The sequence below is a fragment of the Erythrolamprus reginae genome, chromosome Z (assembly GCF_031021105.1).
Source record: "Erythrolamprus reginae isolate rEryReg1 chromosome Z, rEryReg1.hap1, whole genome shotgun sequence".
Lineage (NCBI taxonomy): Eukaryota > Metazoa > Chordata > Lepidosauria > Squamata > Dipsadidae > Erythrolamprus > Erythrolamprus reginae.
The window spans coordinates 86870865-86898213 of NC_091963.1; the positions used below are offsets into that span (position 1 = coordinate 86870865).

At 44.0% G+C, this 27349-nt stretch overlaps 2 protein-coding genes across 8 annotated transcripts in view; both read right to left on the reverse strand.

The window, feature by feature from the left end:
- SEC61B (SEC61 translocon subunit beta) overlaps positions 1-27349 on the reverse strand; it is a 1118247-nt gene that overhangs the window by 103316 nt on the left and 987582 nt on the right. The window lies entirely within an intron of this gene.
- INVS (inversin) overlaps positions 1-27349 on the reverse strand; it is a 426566-nt gene that overhangs the window by 86151 nt on the left and 313066 nt on the right. For all 7 annotated transcript variants that reach the window (XM_070727774.1, XM_070727772.1, XM_070727775.1 and 4 more), the window contains exon 12: positions 20524-20736. In XM_070727774.1, coding sequence (XP_070583875.1) covers positions 20524-20736 — 213 coding nt within the window. The remainder of the gene's footprint in view (positions 1-20523; positions 20737-27349) is intronic.

The window sequence follows — 27349 nt, forward strand, 5'->3', positions numbered from 1 at the left end:
GGCTCAGGTTGCTGCTACTCAATGCCAGGTCGGTGGTAAATAAAGCTCTCCTCATCCGGGATTTGATCCTGGATGAGGAGGCTGACCTGGCATGTGTAACTGAAACCTGGCTGGGCCCAGAGGGAGGAGTTCCTCTCTCTGAAATCAGCCCAGCCGTGTTTCAGATATGGCATCAACATTGACCCCAGGGAAGAGGGGGAAGAGTGGCTATTATAGCCAGGGAGAGCCTGTGCCTATGTAGACTCGTTGCTCCAGAGATTGCAGGTTGCGAGTCCCTCCTGGTGAAGTTGAACTTAGGGGTTCAGGTGGGCTTGTTTCTCATGTACCTAACTCCCAGCTGCATGGCACAAGCCCTGCCTGTGCTACTTGAGGAGGTAGCCGGGCTGGCGGTGGGGTTCCCCAGACTTATTGTCTTGGGGGACCTCAACCTGCCGACGCTCGGCAAATCCTCTGGACTGGCACAGGAATTCATGGCCACCATGGCAGCCATGGACCTGACCCAAGTAGTACAGGGTCCGACTCACGAGGGGGGGCACGCACCCGACATGGTATTCAACTCTGAGCAATTGAGTAATGGTCTGAGACTAAGGGGCTTAGAAGTGTTGCCTTTGTCATGGTCAGACCATTTTCTACTGCGGCTTGACTTCATGGCTCCAATCCTTCCCCGCAGGGAGGCGGAACCGATGGAACTGATGGATCCAGAAGGTTTTCAGAAGGCACTTGGGGTTCTTCCAGATACACTCGTCCACAGTTCGGCAGAGTCTCTGGCTGAGGCCTGGAACAAGGCTGCAGCGGAGGCCCTTCACCGAATTGCGCCGCTGCGACCTCTCCGCGGCATTAGACCCCGTAGAGCTCCATGGTTCAACGAGGAGCTCCGGGAGTTGAAACGCCAGAAAAGACGTCCAGAGAAGTGATGGAGGAAGAGTAAGTCCGAATCCGATTGAACACTTGTAAGAGCTCATTTTAAGTCTTACAAAGTGGTGCTCAAGGTGGCAAGATGCGCATATCATGCCGCATTGATTGCATCAGCGGAATTCCCCCCGTCCGCTCTGTTTAGGGTAACCCGCTCCCTTCTTAACCAGGGGGGAGTTGGGGAGCCCTTGCAGAGTAGTGCCAAGGATTTTAACACATTTTTCGCTGTTAAAATCACTCGGATCCGAGCGGACCTCAACTCCAATTGTAAAACAGAGTCGACTGACGACGAGTCAGTCGAGGTGACTGGGGCTAAACGTCTTTGTCCATCTGTCTGGGGGGAGTTTGACTTTGTGACACCTGATGAAGTGGACAAGGCCATTGGAGCTGTGAGTTCCGCCACCCGTGTACTGGATCCGTGTCCCTCTTGGTTGGTTTCGGCCAGTCGAGAGGTGACACGGAGCTGGGTCCAAGAGATTGTCAATGCCTCCTTGGGGAGGGGGTCCTTTCCGGCTCCTTATAAGGAGGCACTTGTGTGCCCCCTCCTCAAAAAGCCTTCCCTGGACCCAGCCGTGCTCAATAACTACCATCCAGTCTCCAACCTTCCCTTTATGGGGAAGGTTGTTGAGAAGGTGGTGACGCTTCAACTCCAACGGTCCTTGGAAGAAGCTGATTATCTAGGTCCTCAACAGTCTGGATTCAGGCCCGGTTACAACACGGAGACTGCTTTGGTCGTGATGATGGATTATCTCTGGCGGGCCCGGGATAGGGGCTTGTCCTCTGTGCTGGTGCTTCTTGACCTCTCAGCGGCTTTCGATACCATCGACCATGGTATTCTTCTGCGCCGGCTGGAGGGGTTGGGAGTGGGAGGCACTGTTCTTCAATGGTTCTCCTCCTACCTCTCCGGTCGGTCACAGTCGGTGTTAGTGGGGGGTCAGTGGTCGACCTCTAGGTCTCTCCCTTGTGGGGTGCCTCAGGGGTTGGTCTACATGATATTTAATATATTTTAGATATCTACATGATATCTAAAATATCTACATGAAACCGCTGGGTGAGATCATCCAAGGGCATGGGGTGAGGTATCATCAATATGCCGATGATACCCAGTTATACATCTCCACCCCATGTCCAGTCAACGAAGCAGTGGAAGTGATGTGCCTTTGCCTGGTGGCTGTTGGGGCATGGATGGGTGTCAACAAACTCAAACTCAACCCAGACAAGACGGAGTGGCTGTGGGTCTTGCCTCCCAAGGACAATTCCATCTGTCTGTCCATTACCCTGGGGGGAGAATCATGGACCCCCTCAGAGAGGGTTCACAACTTGGGTGTCCTCCTCGATCCACAGCTCACATTAGAGAAACACCTTTCAGCTGTGACGAGGGGGGGCGTTCGCCCAGGTTCGCCTGGTGCACCAGTTGCGACCCTATTTGGACCGGGAGTCACTGCTCACAGTCACTCATGCCCTCATCACCTCGAGGCTCGACTACTTTAACGCTCTCTACATGGGGCTACCCTTGAAACGTGTTAGGAAAATTCAGATCGTGCAGAATGCAGCTGCGAGAGCAATCATAGGCTTTCCCAAATATGCCCATGTTACAACACTCCACAGTCTGCATTGGTTGCCGATCAGTTTCCGGTCACAATTCAAAGTGTTGGTTATGACCTATAAAGCCCTTCATGGCACCGGACCAGATTATCTCAGGGACCGCCTTCTGCTACACGAATCCCAGCGACCAGTTAGGTCCCACAGAGTGGGTGTTCTCTGGGTCCCGTCAATTAAACAATGTCGCTTGGTGGGACCCAGGGGAAGAGCCTTCTCTGTGGCGGCCCCGGCCCTCTGGAACCAACTCCCCCCAGAGATTAGAATTGCCCCCACCCTCCTTGCCTTTCGTAAGCTGCTTAAAACCCACCTCTGCCGCCAGGCATGGGGGAATTGAGATACTCTTTCCCCCTAGGCCTTTACAATTTTATGCATGGTATGTCTGTATGTATGTTTGGTTTTTATAATAATGGGTTTTTAACTGTTTTTAGTATTGGATTATTATTATATGCTGTTTTATTATTGCTGTTAGCCACCCTGAGTCTCCGGAGAGGGGCGGCATACAAATCCAATCAATCAATCAATCAATCAATCAATCAATCAATGTTTTAGAATATTTATTTCAAAGAAAACCAGTAAACTAGCTCTGTAAATTTAAAAGAGAGTAAACAGGTATATGTCCCCCCCAAGGCAGGTATAGGCAAAAAAAATGCAAGTACTTACCTCAATCCCCCACTGATGCGGCTGGTTTGGGTTAGGGTTAGGGTACCTGGTCTCTCCTTGCCTCAAAGAAATACAATTTCCCTCTCTATTTATTTATTTATTTATTTATTTATTTGTTTGTTTATTTATTTGTTTGTTTTATTTGTATGCCGCCCCTTTCTTATTACTAAACATTCAAAATATACTATTTAATTCTATGTATATATGCCATATGTGTTCCTACATATTACACATAGGCACACAAAAATATACTGTACATTATCTATTATATAAACTGTATGTGGAGAGAGAGAGAGAGAGAGAGAGAGAGAGAGAGAGAGAGAGAGAGAGAGCGCTCTTGTAAAATTATATACATTCAACCTCACTTACTGTAATAGGAAAAACAAACCCAGAGTCCACTTTCTGCCACACAGTTAACTATAACTAGAACATTACACATGTCTTCAGATGTACTGGTACTTCCCTAGCTTGCACATCACTGTTAGAGCTAGGAAATGTCATGGATTGAGTAAAATGTGGTGATTCTCACTTAACAACACTTTTGCTTAACAACAAATTTTGGGCTCAATTGTAGTCATAGGTCTTCCTTCCTTCCCTATCTGTCTGTCTGTCTTTTCTGTCTGTCCATCCTTTCTTCTTCCATCCTAGCATCTTTCTTCCCCCCCTCCTCTCCCCGGGTAAATTACACAGTCAATACCGTACTGTTTTTTAATTTAAGGTTACAAAGCAAATGAAGAATCATTTTGAGTATTCTCTAAAATTTCTTCAGTGGGATCCATAGCTTATCTGGCAAAAGATTTTTCACTCAGGTGAAAAATTTTGCACTGAGGTGGACAAGCAGAGAAAGCACTTCCCAAGTGCACATAATTAGGGTGCCTTAGAAGTTCATCCTTTCCAAGCCTTGAGTAAAAGATTATACTATGTAAATGGGGAAAAAAAGGAAAGAGGATTACCTAAAGTTCAGAAATAGATCAGAGTTATATACTAAATGAGTACAGCATTTAACCTATTAATTTAGGCTTGGGTGAGAACAAACTTTCTAACTGAACAAAGGAATTTAAAGGGAAAAAAACTTTTTAGTGTTGACATTGGGCACAGTCAGACAGATGTCTTAGAAGGCAAACAAACAAACTGTCAAAAAAGTATGTTTTTAAAAAATATAATATTTTGGTTGTTGAATTTAATTCTGTCTTGGCGCGGGACAGTCCCAGCAGATGGGTGGCTGGCGAGGACTATGCACTCCCATCCTCGTGTCTGCTGGGGTTAAGGACCCCCGCCCTGTCGAGAAATGCCTCGGTGGTGACATTGAGAGTTTTTGCCTCCCCACTCCAAAAATCCTGTTTCTCGGCGCCCTGCCGAGGCTGAGAGATAAAAAAGGGACTCTCAGCTTGAGGTTTTCAGGCCGCTGAAATGTTTCTCTTGCCACTGACAAGTTACATTGCTGCCGCCTCACCCGCCGCCCCCAGTGCTGGCTTTGTCCTCGACCGGCAGAAGAAGAAAAAAACCATGTTCTTTCCCGCGGCTCTCTTCCCTGCAAATCCCAAAGTGAAATCAAAAGCCCTCGTTTTCTCTTGTGTCTAAACAAAATTACCATGCGCTGTCCCTGCTGCAGGAATGGCAGGCGCTCCCGAAGTGCTCGGGGAAGCAGCTGAGGGAAGGGCTGGGCAGGTGCTGCCTCTCCCGGCTGAAGGAAAGGCAGGCGCTCCTGAAGCGCTGGCCAAAAGCGCTCTCAGGGAAGCGACGGAGGGAAGGGCGGGGCAGGTGCTGCCTCTCCCCGCTGAAGGAAAGGCAGGTGTTGTATATACTCCTGGTCAGTTGGAAAATGTTGAAGAGTTTGCAGTTTCTGATTCAGATAGTGTTTATGAATTAGTGGCAGGTCCTGGGTTACAGTTGTCAGAACAGGTGGAAGGCCAGCCACAGGATGTTGCTATGAGCCCAGACTCCAGTGAAGAAGAGACAGTTAATAGATGGTTAAATCCGCATTTCAGGAGGGTACAGAGACGCAGGGAACAGGTGTTAGGGAAGAGATATTAAGGGGAGGAACGGGTTAATTATTGAAGTGATTTATTCGTCACGTCCAGGTGCCAGTGGGGAAGAAGGGCGGAGTTCTCAATGTTGTAAATTCATCATGGACATGTGCCAATATAGCTACGAAGAAAGCTAGTTTATTATCTGCTATTTAACAGCTGTTTTTTATTGCTTTGAACTACGCTGCCTAGACATAAATCTTAAGATAATGGAGGAGATCTGGAGGAATGCTTTTGTGTGCTCTAATCGTTAAGATGAGAGGAAAGAATTTGACTGCCTGTAATTCATTTTGAATACGGAAGAGAGGAGAAATAAAGATGGAGTTTTTGTTTATAAGACCCTGCATTCAGTAAGCGTTATTTCCAATTTAACCAAAGTTCTAACCAGAATCCAGAACAGTGTTGAGAACTCCCATCTGAATTAAATAAAAAATACAACCAGCCAGCTCACGATTTCCAATTTAGTAAATGATGTCCATGCTTTAACACAAACAGTAGCTGCGTTGCAGGCACAAATCATCGTGCTACAAAATCAAGCCGCAGTTCCCGTTCAACCACAAGTCATCATTCAACCAAGGCCAAAAATTTACTTAGCTAAGCCATCCGTTTTTACAGGGGCAAGAGATCAACTTGATGTATTCCTCCAACAATGTAGGAACTTTTTCAACTCATCTCCAGAGGATTTTGCTAGGGATGCTATGAAAGTCTCTTTCATTATAAGCCTGTGTAAAGGTGCTGCATTTGAGTGGGCAATGCCCTTTTTAGCACACCAGAATCCAATCCTGCAAAATTATACTGCTTTTTGCCAGAGGTTTGAGCAAGAATTTCAAGATCCCATGCACGTACAAAACGCTATCACTCAGTTATGCCAATTGCACATGGGCAACAAGACCATCTCTGAGTATATCTCTGACTTCCAGAAACTAGTCACACCCCTGAATTGGAATGAGCAAGCCCTTATGGAACTGTTCCAAGATGGCCTGAAACCCAAAATTGTGCATGAGATGACACGCCAACCAACATCCAACATGTTAAATGAACTCTACTAGACCTGTTTGACTATCAAGACTAATTTGTCATCTGCCCAGAATCGTGTCACCAGATACGAAAACCAGTTTGGAGAGAGAACCAGACCAGTGCCAGCTCCGCGGCAAAGATTTCAAAACAACGGTTTCAACTCCGTGCCAAGATGTCCCTTCCAGATGCCAACAGACACAGGAAACCGACCAGCTGTCGTCGCTCGAGAGGAACCAATGGACCTAGGTACGGCCAGACCTCACCTGAGTGAAGCCGAGAGAGCCAAACGTTGAGCAGAAGGCCTATGCATGTATTGTGGAGAAGCTGGACACATGCTACCTACTTGCCCTCAGAGAAGACGTCTCACTCCCACATCTACTTCAGTCTCGAACACCGCACCCGCATTTCAGGTCCAGGCTACCTGGCTGGGAAACAACCAGAGCCCGGCCTAAAATAAACCTTAGGCCGGGCAGGCACCAAACCGAACAGCAATGGTAAGACAGATGAACCGAGACCTTCAAGACATCTGACCTTAGCCACTAAGGTGAACTTAGAAAACCCACCCAAAACCCTCCCTGCGACTGCCTTACTAGATTCAGGAGCCACCACCAACTTCATGGATGAGACCTTCGCTCGTTCTCATGCCATACCATTGTGCCCCGTCACACCTCCTATTATTGTTGAAACTATCGACGGCTGAGTTCTCATGTCCGGACCAATCAAATTCCAGACCCAGCCACTTACCTTAACCATCAAACACCACGAATAACCTATTCAATTTTATGTCATCAAAGGCCTCCAATTTCCTATGGTCCTTGGCTTAGCATGGCTCAGAACCCATGATCCCCACATCGTGTGGTCCCAAAACCGAATTTCTTTTCTTTTACAATCTGTCAACCATATCCAGCCACTGTTTACTACTCCACTTCCCGCCCATCTCACTGGCACCCTCCCACCAGATCTTTCTGACTTCGCCGATGTTTTCAATGAGAAAGAAGCAGACCAGTTACACCCCCCCCCGACCTTATGACTGTACCATTGATCTCTTACCAAATGCCAAATTTCTTGCTGGATGCCTCTATTCAATGTCTCAACTTGAATCAGCCACCTTAAAAGACTTTATTGACAAGAACCTCGCCAGAGGTTTCATCCAACCCTCCTCTTTACCACTCTCTGCCCCAGTACTTTTTGTCAAAAAGAAAACCGGAGACCTCAGACTCTGCTGTGACTATCGTCAACTCAATTCCATTACCATTCGCAACCACTATCCTCTACCTTTAATCTCTGAACTCATGGACCACCTCCGCACCGCAACCATTTTTACCAAAATCGACTTACGAGGCACCTACAATCTCATTTGCATTCGTCAAGGCAATGAATGGAAGACTGCCTTCGCCACCCGCTATGGCCATTTTGAATTTACTGTCATGACTTTTGGACTTACCAATGTGCCCGCAGTATTCCAACATTTTATGAATAAGATCTTTAAAGACTTTATCGACCACTTCATGATCGTCTACATTGATGACATTTTTATATACTCTCCTTCTCCAGAAACCCACCTACACCACTTACGACAAGTACTCCAGCGCCTCCGACAACATCACCTTTATGCCAAGTTAGAAAAATGCCAATTTTTTCAAATGGCCATCGACTTCTTAGGCCATGCCATTTCCCCCCAGGGCATCACCATGGACACTGGAAAACTTGATGCCTTGCAAACTTGGCAACCATCAGCTCCAGCCAAAGATGTCCAACGATTTTTGGGATTTGTCAGTTACTACCGAACCTTCATTCCTAACTTCGCCACCTTGACTGCACCCCTCACCCGCCTTCTCCAGAAAGATGTTCCATTTCAATGGGGCACCGAAGAACAACAAGCTTTTCTTAACCTCAAAAAAGTTTCATGCCTGCCTTTCCTTCAGCTGGGAGAGGCAGCACTTGCCCCTCCCCTCCCACAGCCGCTTCCCCATGAGAGCTTCGGGAGCGCCTGTCTTTCGGGAGCTGTAACAGCCCACCCCTGCACAGCTCGCTCGCCTGAGCCGCCAATGATTTCCAGTCTCTCGCAGGCACCCTCTGCTCTAAACTGGAGTCCCTGACGTAGCGCCCAAACACCCATCAGTGACTCGAGTATAAGTCGGGGCCCGTTTTTCAGCTCACTTTTGGTGCTGAAAAACTCGATTTATACTCAAGTATATACAGTACATACAAATACATGATTAAGGATGATGGGAGCATCAAAACAAGAGCAGAATTAGAAAGTGAAGGAACTAAATTAGAATGGTAGGAATATTTACAGATCAAATCTAGATACAATAAGGACAAGAGAGAATTAGGAATTGAGAACGAAAAGATATTGAATAAATTACTTATAGGCCCACAGGAAAACCAATTCAGAAAATATATTGTTACTTATTATCTCAAGATAAAGAAAAGGGAAAAACAAAGGTTAATATGAAAAAATGGGAACAAAATTTTGGATATAATATAGATTTTGATATTTGGCAACAATCATGGGAGAGAAATTTAAAATTAACACTAGTCACACCCTACAAAGAAAACTGGATTAAAATGTATTATAGATGGCAAATAGCCCCCGTTCAATTATTATTATTTATTTATTTATTATTTAGATTTGTATGCCGCCCCTCTCCGCAGACTCGGGGCGGCTCACAACAAGATACAGCAAATCATGACAAATCCAAATAGATTTAAAATATTTAAAAAGATTTAAAAAGAACCCCATTTACTAACAAACACACACACAAACATACCATATATAAATTGAACATGCCCGGGGGAGGTGTTTCAGTTCCCCCATGCCTGACGGCAAAGGTGGGTTTTAAGGAGTTTACGGAAGGCAGGGAGAGTAGGGGCAGTCCTAATCTCTGGGGGGAGTTGGTTCCAGAGAGTCGGGGCCGCCACAGAGAAGGCTCTTCCCCTGGGGCCCGCCAACCGACATTGTTTAGTTGACGGGACCCGGAGAAGGCCCACTCTGTGGGACCTAATCGGTCGCTGGGATTCGTGCGGCAGAAGGCGGTCTCGGAGATATTCTGGTCCAGTGCCATGAAGGGCTTTAAAGGTCATAACCAACTTTGAATTGTGACCAGAAATTGATCGGCAACCAATGCAGACTGCGGAGTGATGGTGAAACATGGGCATACCTAGGTAAGCCCACGACTGCTCTCGCAGCTGCATTCTGCACGATCTGAAGTTTCCGAACACTTTTCAAAGGTAGCCCCATGTAGAGAGCATTACAGTAGTCGAACCTCGAGGTGATGAGGGCATGAGTGACTGTGAGCAATGAGGCCCGGTCAAGATAGGGCCGCAACTGGTGCACCAGGCGAACCTGGGCAAACGCCCCCCCTCGCCACAGCTGAAAGATGGTTCTCTAATGTGAGCTGTGGATCGAGGAGGACGCCCAAGTTGCGGACCCTCTCCGAGGGGGTCAATAATTCCCCCCCCAGGGTAATGGACGGACAGATGGGATTGTCCTTGGGAGGCAAAACCCACAGCCACTCCGTCTTATCCGGGTTGAGTTTGAGTCTGTTGACACCCATCCAGGCCCCAACAGCCTCCAGACACCGGCACATCACTTCCACTGCTTCGTTGACTGGACATGGGGTGGAGATGTAAAGCTGGGTATCATCAGCGTACTGATGATACCTCACCCCATGCCCTTGGATGATCTCACCCAGCGGTTTCATGTAGATATTAAATAGCAGGGGGGAGAGGACCGACCCCTGAGGCACCCCACAAGGGAGAGACCTCGGAGTCGACCTCTGACCCCCCACTAACACCGACTGCGACCGACCGGAGAGGTAGGAGGAGAACAACTGAAGAACAGTGCCTCCCACCCCTAATCCCTCCAGCCGGTGCAGAAGGATACCATGGTCGATGGTATCGAAAGCCGCTGAGAGGTCAAGGAGCACCAGGACAGAGGATAAACCCCTGTCTCGGGCCCGCCAGAGATCATCCATCAACGCAACCAAAGCAGTTTCCATGCTGTAACCGGGCCTGAAACCCGACTGCTGGGGACCTAGCTAGAATTAGCTAGAATTGATAAAAATGTACACCAAAGGTCAATATGGATTTATAAAAGGAAAAAGAATATATGAACTTATTAGAAATATAGTGAATGTGCTGCACCATGCTACCAGAACTAAAAGGAAAATGGGATTATTAAATTTAGATATATACAAAGCTTTTGACAAAATAAACCATGACTATTTATTCCAACTATGTAATAGTTTGAATATGGGGAAAAGATTCTGTCAAGTAATAAAAGAAATATACAAGGAAAATATAGCTTATGTTAGGGTGAACGGAAATAGAACGGAGAAGATAGAAATAAATAATGGGACCAAGCAAGGATGCCCCCTATCGCTGATGCTCTTCGCAATGGCGATTGAAACGTTAGCTAATAAAATTAGAAAAGGGGATATCAAATAGGGAATATCGAATTAAAATTAAATTTATTTGCAGATGATGCTATAATAGTTACAGAAACACCAGTAGATATGATTAAGAGAATGATTACAATACTACAGGAGTTTAAAGACCAATCAGGGTTAAGAGTAAATATGGAAAAATCAGAAATTATCTGTTTAAACACCGGGCCTAAAGAACAAATCGAAATACGGAGGGTATCGGGTTTAAAATTGGGCAATAAAAAAATGAAATATTTAGGAGTATGGTTATTAAAAAACCCGGAAAAAATGGTGGAATTTAATTATAACTTAATATGGAAAAAAATTCAGAAACAAATTAAGAATTGGAGAAATAAAAATTTGAGAAGATTGCCAGAATAAGAGCACTAAAGATGATGATTATCCCTAAAATGTTATATACTCTACAGGTAGTGCATGGAACCTTCCCAATAAGAAAAATAAAAGAATGGGACACTAAATTAAACGTGTGGATAGAAGGTAATAAAAGATCAATAATTTTTTTTTAAATGGCTGATAGCCACGGAAGGCGAGGGAGGTTGGGGAAATCCAAACTTGGAGTATTATAGGGACGCATACCAAATAGATAGACTAATGGAATTACAATTATTAGAGGAAAAACCATGGGTAGAATTAGAGAAAGAAATTAATGGTATTAAGAATCAAAAATTATTATTTAGGAAATGGAGTAAGATAGAAATAAACAGATTAATAGACCCCACTAAAGCGATCATAGAAAGTTGGATGAAATGACAAGATAAATTAAAAATGACAAATTCAAAATTAGCAACGCTACATGTGATAAATATAAAGAAAGAATGTAACCTCACAAAGGCAATATGGGAATTAAGGAGAAAAGGCATACACAGAATCGAACAGTTATACGAAAAGGATGGGAGGATTAATAAAGATGAAATAGAGAGATGCCTTGGACAAAAAAATTGGTTACAAATTAATGCAATAAGCACGTATTTAAGTAAAAGGGAAAACAAAGAAATATTCCTCAAACAAGAAACGAATCTAGAAAAGATATTAAGAGAAAAGAGTAAGAATATAAAAGCACAAACAAGTAATATATATAGGGAATTATTACAAGCAGAGGAGCAAGTAATAAAGGAATTGACGAGATATTGGCAGGACGAGCTAGAAATTGATGAATGGGATATGGAAGGCATAATTGAAAATATTAAAAGAATTAAAAATACAAGGATAAGAGAGATGAGAAGAAAAATTTTACACAAATTGTATTATACACAAGTACAATTAGCACGCTTTCAAACGATGATAAAAGGAAACTGTTGGCATGGATGTAAGGAAAAAGGAGTATTTATGCATATGTTTTGGGAATGCAGCAAAGCCCAAAAATTTTGGAAGCAAATACAAGTGGAAGTGAATAAAATTACGGGAAGTAACTGGGAAATAACTAAGGAAGCAGCATTATTAATAAAAAATAGTGAGGTAAAAGAATACGAAGAAATAAAAACTGCAGCAATAGAAAGCGCCCAAGCAACTATAGTGCTTGGGTGGAAAGAAGCTAACAAATGGACGATAAAAAATTGGTGTAGGTACATAGTGGACCACATTCACTATGAAGTTATGGAAATTAGATTACACAACTACAATGAAGAGAAATTAACAGAAACAATGAGGCGGTGGGAAAAGGTTAAAAATTATATATTAACAATATCAGTAAGCGATGCAAACGTTAAAAATAAAATTAAATCACTTTATAAAGAATGAACAATGTAACCCAGAAAAGAAGTAAATGAAGGATATAGAATTGAATCTTCCTTGGTGAAGGGTTTTTTAAATTTTCTGTTTGGTGATGGTACAGTAGTCCCTCGCTATACTGCGCTTCACCTACTGCGGCTTCACTTCATCGCGGGTTTCTGAGGAAGTCGATCGGCAGATTTAAACAGCCCGCCGAACTCGATTGGCAGGTTTTTCAAAAAAAAAATAAAAATCTAAAATTGTAAATACTGTATTTAAATACTGTATCTAACATAAATACTGTGTGGGAAGGGTTTATAAACACTTAAAACAATGAAAACTTACCAAACAATTACAATATAAATACTTAAATAAGTACTATCAGTCGATAAATTCCCCATCGCGGATTTCACCCATCGCGGCCAGGTCTGGAACGTAACACCAGCGATAGGTGAGGGACTACTGTATTCACTTTTATGTTTTCTGTATTTTGTAAAAAATTTAAAAAATCAATAAAAATTATATTTTTTAAAAAAAACCTCAATTCCATTACCATTCGCAACCGCTACCCTCTACCTTTAATCTCCGAACTCATGGACCACCTCCACACAGCAACCATTTTTACCAAAATCGACTTACGAGGCACCTACAACCTCATTTGCATTCGTCAAGGCAATGAATGGAAGACTGCCTTCGCCATCCGCTATGGCCATTTTGAATTTACTGTCATGCCTTTTGGACTTACCAATGTGCCCGCAGTATTCCAACATTTTATGAATAAGATCTTTAAAGACTTTATCGACCACTTCATGATCGTCTACATTGATGACATTTTTATATACTCTCCTCCAGAAACCCACCTACACCACTTACGACAAGTACTCCAGCGCCTCCGACAACATCACCTTCATGCCAAGTTAGAAAAATGCCATTTTTTTCAAATGGCCATCGACTTCTTAGGCCATGCCATTTCCCCCCAAGGCATCACCATGGACACTGGAAAACTTGACGCCTTGCAAACTTGGCAACCACCAGCTCCAGCCAAAGATGTCCAACGATTTTTGGGATTTGTCAGTTACTACCGAACCTTCATTCCTAACTTCGCCATCTTGACTGCACCCCTCACCCGCCTTCTCCAGAAAGATGTTCCATTTCAATGGGGCACCGAAGAACAACAAGCTTTTCTTAACCTCAAAAAAGTTTCATGCCTGCCTTTCCTTCAGCTGGGAGAGGCAGCACTTGCCCCTCCCCTCCCACAGCTGCTTCCCCATGAGAGCTTCGGGAGCGCCTGTCTTTTGGGAGCTGTAACAGCCCACCCCTGCACAGCTCGCTTGCCTGAGCCGCCAATGATTTCCAGTCTCTCGCAGGCACCCTCTGCTCTAAACTGGAGTCCCTGACGTAGCGCCCAAACACCCATCAATGACTCGAGTATAAGTCGAGGCCCGTTTTTCAGCTCACGTTTGGTGCTGAAAAACTCGATTTATACTCAAGTATATACAGTACATACAAATACATGATTAAGAATGATGGGAGCATCAAAACAAGAGCAGAATTAGAAAGTGAAGGAACTAAATTAGAATGGTGGGAATATTTACAGATCAAATCTAGATACAATAAGGACAAGAGAGAATTAGGAATTGAGAAAGAAAAGATATTGGATAAATTACTTTTAGGTCCACAGGAAAACCAATTCAGAAAATATATTGTTACTTATTATCTCAAGATAAAGAAAAGGGAAAAACAAAGGTTAATATGAAAAAATGGGAACAAAATTTTGGATATAATATAGATTTCGATATTTGGCAACAATCATGGGAGAGAAATTTAAAATTAACACTAGTCACATCCTACAAAGAAAACTGGATTAAAATGTATTATAGATGGCACATAGCCCCTGTTCAATTAGCTACAATTGATAAAAATGTACACCAATATGTTGGAAATGCAAACGAGAAACTGGTTCCTACTACCACCTTTGGTGGGAATACGAAAAAGCAAAATCCTTCTGGAATGAAATACCAAATTGGCTGGAAGGAATTTTGGGCACTAAAATAGAAAAAAAACCAGAAGGATTTTTGCTGGGAATATTCCACCAAAAACTAGAAAAATATCAGGTATATTTGGTTATCCATATAACTACGGTGGCTAGGTTAATATATGCCCAACACTGAAATGATACCTCAGGAGGAAGAGATTATAGAAAAGAAATTAATAGCCACAATGCCCAAGAGGTGACAGACCTCCTGGTACAGGAGAGGGGGTGGTTGTCTCGGCCGAAAAGGCGAGAGGGGATTGAGCCTAGTGCCTAGCAGCATGTCTCTTCTCCACCCTGTTTCCCTCCAACACGTCAGGGGTTCCAGGCCACTCAGTAGCCCCCCCCCCACTTCAGAGCCAATGGAATCTGCTCTGGGACGATCCGTCCTTTATTTCTTTATTGGCCAAGTGTGATTGGACACACAAGAAAGGAGAGAGAAACAAATGAGAGAGTGAAGGGCGAAAGAGAGGGAGAGGATACAGAAATGAGAGAGACCTGGAAGGAGAGAATGAGAGAGAGGGAAAAGAGAGAGAAAGAAGTGGAGAGAAAGAAAGAAAAGGGAAAGAAAGGGAGGGATAGAGAGAAGTGGAGAGGAAGGAAGGGAGGGAGGGAGGAAGGAAAGAAGGAGAAATGGAGAGAACAAGAAGGAGGAAGAATGAAATGAATGGAGGGAAGTAGGAAGGAAGGACTTTTTTGGGGGGGTAAATTTTTTTAAATTTTTCTCTCAACATACATTCAATAGTGTACCATCTAATTTTTTCATGAATAAAATGCGGTATTTTGTTAGTAACTAATATCAATCATCAAAAAAGTTGCAATAGTTTTTCCCCCCTAATTTTGTCATCCAGTTACATACATTTTCTTTTAATTAAATTCCCTCCTTAATGTTCCTTCAAAAAATACACCAATTATATTTCTAACTTATTAACTCTTATGCCAAAGTGCTTCCTTCCTTTCTTTATAAATTTTTCTATAAACCAAGAAAACCTTGTATAGCCAATCAGATGTTAACAAAAGTAAATTAAAAACAAAACATAAACATATACGAATTACAGACTTCTTCCCCCCTCTAAATAGTACATTTACCTAATCCCAAATTTTAAAATTATTCAGTCCATCTAATATTTAGCCAATTAATAATTATCTACATTTCTTACTCAGTTATTAATCTTAAATTTCAGTCAATTTGAGAAAAGAAAAAAGGGGGGATTCTAAATATTCTCTATTTTCAATCAATTAAAAATCATTAACATCATTAATCTCCCCAAATTCAATTCCATTTATGCATTAATCCAAATCAGTATCACCTACTACATATCTTATTATAACTAATACTTCTAACTTTATTAAAACGGATCAGCAATTCCTAAATTCATATATCTAAATAGAAAAAGTAATTAAAGTTAAAAAGAGAGCAAACAAAACAATACTCCAAGCTTAATCAACTCTTCTCAAACTCCAATTTCTTTAATCTAAGCAGAACTTTGAACTGAACCCTTTTATTTTTTCCTTTTTTGTATCTCCTTTTAATCCCCTTTTCCATTTTATTCTTTCTATTCTTCCTTCTAGGAAGGAAGGACTTTGTTAGAAAAATAAAGGGGTTATTGGATCAAACTTTGGACACTTGACAACTGATCCGTAGTTATGATTGTGGCAATGTCCCAGGGTTATGTGAACATCTTTTGGGATCTTCTGACAAGCAACTGCAGAGATTCACTTAATGACTGTGGCAAGAAAGATGGTAAATTGAGGCAGAACTCACTTAATAACTATCTTACTCAGGAGATAGAAACATTGCCCTCCATTGGGGTCAGAACAGAAGTCGAGGATTATCTCTCTGACCAGTGCACTCTTTTAAAAGCATTTTGAAGCTCCACAGAAAACATCTACGGGTGAAGACAGGTTGTCCTTGAGTTACAACGGTTCATTTACTGACTGTTCAAAGTCGCAACGGCTTTTGTGACTTATGCCCCTTTTTCACACTTACGACCTTCGCAGCAGCCCCACGACTGCGTGTTCAAAACTTGTCTGCCGTTTCATATTTATGACCGTTGCTGTGTCTTGAGCTCACATGACCCCCTTTTGCGACCGTCTCACAAAGACAATGGGGGAGGGAGAGGGCGGAGAAGCCAGATTCGCTTAACGACCTGGTTTCTAATTGATCCATGCCCAGGCATGAAAATGTGCCACTCAGATATTATACTTTTCCGTCCACACCGAAAAAAAGTTAGAGGGAATATTGGTCCCGATGCCGCTGCTGGATGCTCCCAAGGTTGCTTAATTTTGTCTATGAATATCTTAGATGATGGGATGCAGTCCGATTCTTGTTCTGGCTCAGCTGTTGGATTTATACCCACCAATGGCTCAGAAAGTTTGGTGGCTCCTCCAAGTTTAGCCGTAGCTTTTGCCTTGTGTAAAGAGTCTTAAATAAGGCTGGTTTGAAAAGGCCCATGAAGACAGGTTGGTCTGGAACTGTTTCCTCATTTTCAGAGAGGTCAGGTTCCGAAATGCCTCTGTCTTCCCATGCGTCTGGATCTCCAGACATTGACCCCTGACTGGAATAGTGCACTGCTGCACTGCATCAGACGTCCTAAGCTGGGAGGCGACTTGGCATGAGCAAAGGACGCTGCTGCATCCCTATTACAATACTCTGAGAATAAACGTTGGCTATCATATCTTGTAAAGAGGGTGGTAACTGTTGCCAGGTGTCAATTCCCTGACGTAGGCCATCAGCTGTAGGTGTAAATGAGGTAGAGGCAGCTGATCTCTGGCCAGCTTCAGGAAAAGGTTGAGCCTGCAGTGTGGCACTTGCAGGCCTAATGGGTATCTGCTGGTCTTGGGTGAGAGATGGTGATAGGACCTCAGAGTGTTCTGGGGACCAATCTCTCTCCATAGATGTCTCCACTGGTTCAGGATGGGCTATAGCCATTTGAGGAATCAGAAGGTGAGTGGATGGTAACAACATCTGCAGAAGTGCCAAGGGCCCAAGCAGCTGCAAATGAGCAAGGTTGGGAACGAAGGCCTGCTTTTGGGCCTGCTCCATTTGCTTCTCTAAGGCCCTGATTCTCTTCTCCACTTCTTTAAGAGTTATTGCTTGAGAAGCCTTGGATTTGGATATTGAAGATTGGCCTTTTTTCTTTATCTTTAACAGGAGCTGAGGCAGATGAGGCCTCCTCTCCTAACTGTTGCTGTTCTGAGGGCTCTGCCATAATTTCCGGCCAGAATATGGACAAGCTATAAGCAGACTATCTAGCTCAATGACTGCCTAAAGGTTCAATCTGAGGCAATAGAATAACTCACAACTCGATCACTGAATGCTTGTGAGAAGCTGAAGAGTGTGCAATCACTATGAACGGTGCCCTGATAGCTAAAGATACTTCCGTTTTCTAGGCCAGATTCAAATGTTGCTGGAGAGCCACCATAATCATAATGTCATGGGCGAACCAATGGGAGCACCTGTAGCTGAACTGTCGGCTTCAAAGAAATGACTCACGTTTAAATCCTTTCGTCATAGTGAGTGGTATTGCGTGGAGGGACGGACCCTCCTAAATGTATAGAGCTGGTCAGTTACAGGAGAAATGTCCACGGAGGACAGAGCCCACTGACCCAGGCGAAGTGCTTCTCAGAATAGTGCTCACGCAGAGCAGGGACCTTGGGCACCGGAAGCCAAAAAATGCTCTATCAAGGGTATATCCATGTAGGATAGGGACCCAGAGCCCAGTGGTCAGGTCTGGTGCTAACAATTGTTGCACCAATCCATTAAGTGACTCATCTTACCTGAGAAATCCTCAAGAAGGAAAAACAATAAAGGAAATAAAATTAAAGGAATTGAACTAAGGAGACTCAAAATTATATTAAACTCAATGTAGTTAAAATAAAAACAAATACATCCCTACACTAAGAATGAGTTTAAAAAACTGACCTTCTGGATAGCTAGGTGGCATTAACTAATTAAATATTTAAATTTAAACTGAATCCGAGTCTTCGGAGAGGGGCGGCATACAAATATAATAAATTATTATTAATTATTATTATTATTAACTAGACTGAAGTATGACCTATTTTGGACTCTCCTTAGCAGCGCATTGGAGAATGGAAAGATTTACCCTGGCCAAAGAAATAAAAGCCCTGCCAGAAGAAACTCAGACTGTAGAAACAAACCAGGGGGAATTGGTAGGAGAGAAAGCAAGCATAGGTGTAGAATTGTTTTCATTCAGAAAGTAGACATTCTCTCCACTAACTCAGAAAGAATAAACCCCTGTAACTAAATAAGTAGAATTGAAACAAAAAATAACTGAGCACCTAGAGCAGCACAAAAGCAACATGCCTGCCTTAAAAGATGTCAATACTATAGTATCAAATGTCACTGCAAGAAACAAACCAACTAATGTACAGCACAGCTGCCACTATCTCCAAATAAAGGAGCTCTACTGATGTTCATTTGCTTTGTCTCCGGGTTACATTGTTCATTCTTTATAGAGTGATTGAATTTTATTTCTTACATTTGCATCGCTTACTGATGTTGTTAATATATAATTTTTAGCCATCTCCCACCGCCTCATTGTTGCTGCTAATTTCCCTTCATTATAATTATGTAGTCTAATTTCCATAATTTCATAGTGAATGTGATCCGCCATATATTTGCACCAATTTTTTATCGTCCATTTATTGTCATCTTTCCACCCAAACACTATAGTTGCCACTATGTTTTTGCCCAACCTATCCTGCACCTTTCTCCTCTCTTGATCTCCATGGGTCCCTCCTGTTTTTCCCCACCCTGTCCTGCACCTTTGTCCTCTCTTGATCTCCATGAGTCCCTCCCGTTTTTGCCCACCCTTTCCTGCACCTTTCTCCTCTCTTGATCTCCATGGGTCCCTCCTGTTTTTCCCCACCCTGTCCTGCACCTTTCTCCTCTCTTGATCTAGATGGGTCCCTCCCATTTTTGCCCACCCTGTCCTGCACCTTTCTCCTCTCTTGATCTAGATGGGTCCCTCCCATTTTTGCCCACCCTGTCCTGCACCTTTCTCCTCTCTTGATCTCCATGGGTCCCTCCCGTTTTTTCCAACCCTGTCCTGCACCTTTCTCCTCTCTTGATCTCCATGAGTCCCTCCCGTTTTTTCCCACCCTGTCCTGCACCTTTCTCCTCTCTTGATCTCCATGGGTCCCTCCTGTTTTTGCCCACCCTGTCCTGCACCTTTCTCCTCTCTTGATCTCCATGGGTCCCTCCTGTTTTTGCCCACCCTGTCCTGCTCATTTTACCCACACCTTTCTCCTCTCTTGAGCTCCATGGGTCCCTCCCGTTTTTGCCCACCCTGTCTTGCTCATTTCCCCCACACCTTTCTCCTCTCTTGAGCTACATGAGTCTTTTCTTCCCGTTTTTCCCCACCCCACTTTGCTCATCTCCCCCACACCTTTCTCTTCCCTTGAGTTCCATGAGTCTTTTCTTCCTGTTTTTGTCCCCCCTACTATGCCCATTTTTTCAATCCTGGGATTTCCCTACAGCATCGAGTTTTTGCGGAAGTCAGGAGGTGGAGTTTCCCATGGAGGGGAGCCTCGGGATCCCAGGATCGCAAAAACTGGGGCTTGGCTTGCAACGAAAGTCTGGAGGCGGGGCATCCCGGCGGCGGCAGGTTCGTAAGGTGAAAAAAGTTCGTAAGAAGAGGCAAAAAAATTCTGAACCATGGGTTCGTATCTCGAAAAGTTCATATGACGAGGGGTTCGTATCATGCGGTACCACTGTAAATTGATATGTAAAAGAATATATTGAAGTTGGAAGATAAAAATTCTGTATATGTAATTGTATTATTACTGTGAGCATTGTGTGAAAAATATGTTAATCCCGTATTTGCACTGTTCACTACAAATATTGGTTGCTAAAGAAAAGTTTCAAATAAAGCAAGATTACAGGTGATGTATGTGTAATCTCCAATGACATTCAAAGGATAATGAAATTCTGATATATTAATAGGAAAAGATGGTGGTTTGAGCTCAGTATTTGTGTGTGTGTGTGTATGTGTGTACATACTTTCATTCATTCATATACGTATGCAGAAATTTACACATTAAAACATATTAAAAGATTCTTCAGATTTTTGCCCCATATCAAACTTACTTGGCAGCAGCATCTTTCCTCAACTGATCATGCTTCATTAGAAGGTTTTTCCTGTCTTGAAAAGCTTTTCTAACTTTGTATCCTTTGTAGACTGCCTGAATTTTGACAGCTGCAATATCTTGAATGGCAGCTATAGATAATGCACCGTGTTCCAACATGAACTGAATTACTTCGTGATGACCTCCCAACAGAGCAAAGTCAAGTGGTGTATATCTAAAAATAACAGAATATTGTTACAGAACTGATCAAATAAAAAAGAAAGTGCAATACAATATTTAATTAATTCAATATCCACTATCTTACATTCATTCTAGAAATAGAATGACAAAAAGTTAATGCAGTAAATGCAGTTACTTACTGCATTTTATTCATTAAATAGAGAAATATGCATTAAATATAAATAGCCCTATGGTGCAGTGGTTAGAATGCAGTATTATAGGCTAATTCTGCCCTCACCCTGGAGTTCGATCCTGACTGGCTTGAGTTTAACTCAGCCTTCCATATGTCAGAGGTCAATTAAATGAGGACGTGGGTTATTCGGGGCAGTATGCTGACATTGTAAACTGCTCAGAGTGCTGTAAAATGCTATGAGGCAATATATAAGTCTAAATGCTGTTGCTATTAATATTTATTACAGTTACCGTATTTTTCGGAGTATAATACACACCTTCCCCCCCCAAAAGAGGCTGAAAATTTGGGTGCAAATGTACCTTTGTCGAAGCTTTCCCCCCCCCAGCATTAACAATGTGCTAATAATCTTCCTGGCTCTTCCTGGCTTGCAGACTTGTTTTCATTGCTACTCCCTCTGAAAATAGGTGTTGGATACTCACCTGAACATCTCTTCTCATGCGTAGAATGGAGACAGTAGTCACATGGGCTTAGCTCGCTGTCCTAACCAGTCATGACCGAGCAACAAGTCTTTAAAATGACTGCTGGATCCGCCCCTTTCCCAGTTATTCACGAATCTGCTGACTTGGCTTGTGTTGGCTTTCGACTTAGTCGATTCTCAGCCAGGTAAATATGAAAGAAGGAGGTAGAAGGAAAGAGAAAGGTAAGTAAATCCAATTAGGGAGGGAGGTGACTACTGTCTCTATTCTACACGTGAGAAGAAGCGTTCAACATCTATTCTCCATGCTAGGGATGTGGGTATCCAACATCTATTCTCCATGCTAGGGATAGAGACAGTAGTCATGTGGGATATACCAAAGAGATGTGTTCTATAGGGAGGGTGACCTTATAGATTGTGAGACACAACACTTTGAAGAACTCTCCTACTGAAGGCTGCATCAGCAGGGGCATAGGAATCGATTTTATAGTGTTTGATGATTAAATTAGGAGAGGACCAAGTGGCTGCCCTGCAAACCTCTTCTAGGGGAGCTTGGGTTGCCCAGGTTGCTGAGGTTGCTGCACTTCTGGTAGAGTGCGCTATAATTCCTCTGGGAATTGACATTTATCCCTCCCATAACTTGCTCATCAACCACCCCAAAAATCAATGGAACGATCAGATTGGGATGCCAGACAAATGTTTTGGAGGTGGGATGAGATAAACAGGTGTGTGTCCCGTGTGTGAGTGTGCTTGGCCGGAGGAGAGCGGAGCATACAAGCCACCTGCACAGCATACGCACCCAGCTCCTGGGATCCCACTTGGGCCAAGGAGACTAGACAGGCTAGCAGCAGCTGCTGAGGAGCAGCAGCAACCACGGCACCTTCATGGCTCTCTGAGGGGACCCGCAAGGAGCTTCAGTAGGACTCACTACAAGAGGAAGAGTGTGGCCAGCCCTCTTTGCCTTCCCTTTCCTCCTCCTCTTCTTCCTCGCTGCCTCCTCATGGAATCTGCCTGCCGCTGCCAGGACCTGGAGGTGGGGGATTGTGAGGGGGGAGTGGAGAGGCAAAAGCCTGCCTAACCCACCTCTGCGGGCTCACTCAACTGCTGTCATTGGGGAAGCTGGACGTGCACCTCTCTCTCCCCCCCAAGTTTGTTCTTGGGAGCTGCTTTAGAAACATTTCAGAAAGTGTGGGGTGGGGGAAGAGAGGGAAGGGAGAGTTATTCACTTTTTAATGAGTTTGAAGAGCCGATTCTGGACTCTCAAGGTGGTGTGTTAAAATAACAAACATGAGTATCCTGGAAATAAGTAAGGAGGAAGAGGGGAAGACAACTCCGATCGGAATGAAATAGAGAAACAGCCGAGATAATCTCCCGTTGGCGAGCCAAGAGAGGAACAAAATGCAATAAAGCTAATTTAAGACTGTCAAAACTTCAAAACTGAGAAAAAAGAGCATCTAAAATAATATTTCTTGATAAGAAAATAATAAATGCATGCACTCACAAATTATAATATAAAACTCCTCCTCCTTCTCTTAAAAAGGCTGATTCCAGACACATGCGCAGGCAGAGTGGAAGGAAATGAAAAGTAACGAATCCTCTGATTGGCTGACAAGAAAGTGTCCCCTGAGCTCAAAAGAACAAGGCAAAAATGCTTTTGAGCCTGTTTGGCGAAAGGGCCAGGGAGCAAAGGCAGCAATGTATGGCTGAGGGTGTGGAAGGCTGGGAACGGAACAAGCTCGGGCAAGTGGAGGAGGCTAAAAGTTCCATTCTGCCTACAGACTGTCTATGTCTCAAAGGATTTCAGAAAACAAAAGAAAAAACAACCTCGGAAGGTTTTATTATTATTATTATCTTGTCTTCTGTAGGGATTTTCACACCTTTCCAGTGTTGTGCAAATACAATTCTGGCTGCTGTTAACACATATAGTATTAGATAAATAATCCCTTTATTATATTTTTCTGGTATGATACCCAACAGAAATATTTATGGTTTAAAATGTATGTATGTATGTGTGTGTGTGTGTGTGTGTGTGTGTGTGTGTGTGTGTGTGTGTATGTATGTATGTATTGATCGATTGGATTTCTTTGCTGCCCCTCTCCGAGGACTTGGAGTGGCTCACAACGTATAATATACAGTACAGTATACAAAATCTTGAATCCAATTAATTAATTAAAAATCTAAAAAAAACCAAAAGCATAAAAAACAATCATTCCATTCACTCAACATTCTCTCAACACATTCATTGGCCAGGGGGCAAGGATCTAATGGCCCCAGGCCTGACAGCATAAGAGTCTTCAGATTCTTATGGAAGGCGAGGAGGATGGGGGCAGCACAAATCTGGGGGGAGCTGATTCCAGAGGGTCAGGCCCCCCCAGAGAATGCTCTCCCCCTAGGTCCCGCCAAGCAACATTGTCTAGTTGATGGAACCTGGAGAAGGTCTACTCTGTGGGACCTGACCGGTTGCTAGGATTCATACGGCAGAAGGCGGTCTCAGAGGTATTATTTATTTTATTTATTTATTAATTAGATTTGTATGCCGCCCCTCTCCATAGACTCAGGGAGGCTAACAACAGTAAAAGACAATATGAACAAATCTAATATTAAAAGTAATGTAAGGTATTCTGGTCCCATGCCATGTAGGGCTTTATAGGTCATAACCAACACCTTGAATTGAGTCGGGAAACCAATTGGCAACCAGTGCAGACCACGGAGTGTTGGAGAGATATGCACAAGTCTGTGCAAGCCCATGACTGCTAATGCGGCTACATTTTGCACAATTTACAGTTTCCGAACACTTTTCAAAGGTAGTCTCATATATAGAGCATTGCAGTAGTCGAACCTCACGGTGATAAGGGCATCAGTGACCATGAGCAGAGATTCCCTATCTAAGTAGGGCCGCAAATGGTGCACCAGACGAACCTAGGCAAACGCACCCCTCGCCACAGCCGAAAGATAATGTTCTAAAGTCAGCTGTGGATTGAGGAGGATGCCCATGTTGCGGACCTCTCTGAGGGGGTCAAAGGTTCACCCCCCCAGGGTGATGGATGGGCAGATGGAATTGTCCTTGGGAGGCAGTACCCACAGCCACTCCATCTTGTTGGGGTTACATTTGAGCCTGTTGGCACCCATCCAGACCCCAACAGCCTCCAGACACCAGCACATCACTTCCACTGCTTCATTTAGTAGCCTGGAGCGGAGATGTATAACTGGGTGTACTGATGACAACTCGCCCCGTGTTCTCGGATGATCTCACCCAGCGATTTCATTAAACAGCAGGGGGGAGAGGACCAACCCCTGAGGAACTCCATAAGGAAGGGACCTAGGAGTTGATTTCTGACCCCCCACTAACACCGACTGTGACCAACTGGAGAGGTAGGAGGAGAACCACTGCAGAACAGTGCCTCCCACTCCCAGCCCCTCCAGTCGGCACAGAAGATACCATGGTCAATGGTATCGAAAGCCACTGAAAGGTCAAAGAGCATCAGGATAGATAAACCCCTGTCCTGAGCCCGCCAGAGATTATCCATTAGCACAACCCAAGCAGTTTCCATGCTGTAGCCAGGTCTGAATCCTGACTGTTGAGGGCCTAGATAATTGGCTTCATCCAAGGACCATTGAAGTTGGAGCGACACCACCTTCTCAACAACCTTCTCCATAAAGGGAAGGTTGGAGACAGGGTGATAGTTGTTAAATACAGCTGGGTCCAGGCAAGGCTTCCTGAAGAGGGGGTGCACAAGTGCCTCCTTGTAGGGAACTGGGAAGAACCCCTCCCTCTTGAAGAGGGGGCGCACAAGTGCCTCCTTGTAGGGAACTGGGAAGAACCCCTCCCTCTTGAAGAGGGGGTGCACAAGTGCCTCCTTGTAGGGAACTGGGAAGAACTCCTCCCTCAATGAAGCATTGATAATCTGGACCCAGCTCTGTGTCACCTCCCTGCTAGCCGAGACCAGTCAGGAGGGACAGGGGTCCAATAAGCAGGTGGTGGAACTCACAACTCCATTGGCCTTGTCCACTTACCAGGTCAAACTCCCTACACACAGATGGACTAGAATGAGCCTCTGTCACCTCATCTGACTCATTGTCAGCTGACAATGCATTCCAATTGGAGTCAAGGTCAGTCCGAATTTGAGCAATTTTATCTATGAAAAACTTACTAAAGTCCTCAGCACTACTCTGCAAGGGTTCATCAACTCCCCCCTGCTTAAGGAGGGAGCGAGTCACCCTAAACATGGCGGCTGTGCGGAATTCTGCAGATGCAATCAGGCTGATTATATGCACATCTTATCAACCGCATCGCCACTTTGTTAATCTCCATATGAGCTTTTACAAGTGTTCGGTCAGATTCGGATCTGCTTTTCCTCCAACTCTTCTCTAGACATCTCTTCTGCCGTTTCATCCCTTGGAGTTCCTCAGTGAACTAAGGAGATCTTCAGGGTCTACTGCCACAGAGAGGTTGCAAAGGCACAATTCAGTCTAGAGCCTTCGCTGCAGCCATATTCCAGACTGCAGCAAGTGACTCTGCTGAACTGGGAACAAGCGAATCCGGCAAAACCCCAAGTGCCCTCTGAAAGCCTTCTGGGTCCATCCAGTATCTGGGGCAGACCCACCTAATCTGTTCTGCTCCCCTGCGGGGGAGGATTAGAGCCTTAAAATCTAACCGTAGCCAAAAATGACCTGATCATGACAAAGGCAAGGTATCTAAGCCCCTTGGTTTCAGATCATTGCTCAACTGCTCTGAGAGGAATATCATATCTTGAGCGTGTTCCCCTTTATGAGTCGGGCCCTGAAATACTTGGTGCAGTCCATGGCTGCCATGGTGGCCATAAACTCCTGCGCCAACAACAGATTAAAATCCCCCAAGACAATAAGTCTGGGGAATTCCACCGCCAGCCCGGCCACCTCCTCGAGTAGCACAGGCAGGGTTGTTGACATACAGCTGGGAGGCAGGTACATGAGTAACAAGCCACCTGTACCCCTGGGTGCAAGTTTACAAAGACAAACTCACAACCAGATATCTCAGGAGCAGAGAGCCTGCATAGGCCAGTTGTTTTCTTGACTATAATAGCCACTCCTTCCCCCTTCCCTCGGGTCATGGCTGGTGCCACACCTGAAACCCGGCTGGGCACATTTCTGAGAGAGGGATCTCTCCCTCTGGGTACAGCCAGGTCTCAGTCACACATGCCAGGTCGACCTTCTCCTCCAGTAAATCCTGGATGAAGGGAGCTTTATTTACAACTGATCTGGCATTAAGTAGTAGCAGTCTGAGCCCAGGGTCCGGATTTTGCTTGTCACCAATCCCCCGGTCAGAGTTCATGGGGCAGAATGGGGAATCACATTCAAGCAGCGATCCCTTATTTCCTGAGAGTGGCCTACCCCATGTCTCCCACCATATCTGCCTCTCCCTGGCAGAACTGGCATGTTCCGGCCCTCTACCACCCCAGAGAAAGGGTCCCCCACTCCTCTCGTCTCTAGGCCGCCAGAAAAACTGGTTCTTCCATTTGTGCCATTCATCCCAAACATCCTATCTTTCTACACGTATCCATTCACCCATCTCTAAAATTGTACTTAATATAATTAAGATTAGTTAATTTATTCGGTTGTCATTTCTTTCTATTCAGGTATGTCTTTTTGTCCAGTATGCTTTTGCTTTTGGGCATGTCCACCACATGTGCTAATATGAGCCTGGAATCTGATTACACTTCCAACATTTAGCTGACATATTTTTAAACATTTTAGCTTATAAAAATCATATATTCTAGCATCTTTTTCATATCTTGATTGTATTTATATCTGCAGTCACCATGTTAAGCGTATCTCTTGATTATTCAGTTCCTGTTCCCTTTTCAATTACCCTTTCTCATTCAAAGTATCTTTATATCTTATGATTTTTTTTCCTATATTGGATATATCAATGCTTCCATCATGGCAAGCCAGACTGGTATTTTCAAATAGTCTTTTTCCTTAATTCTTGTCCTTACTGAAAACAAAGCACTATTAATGCAG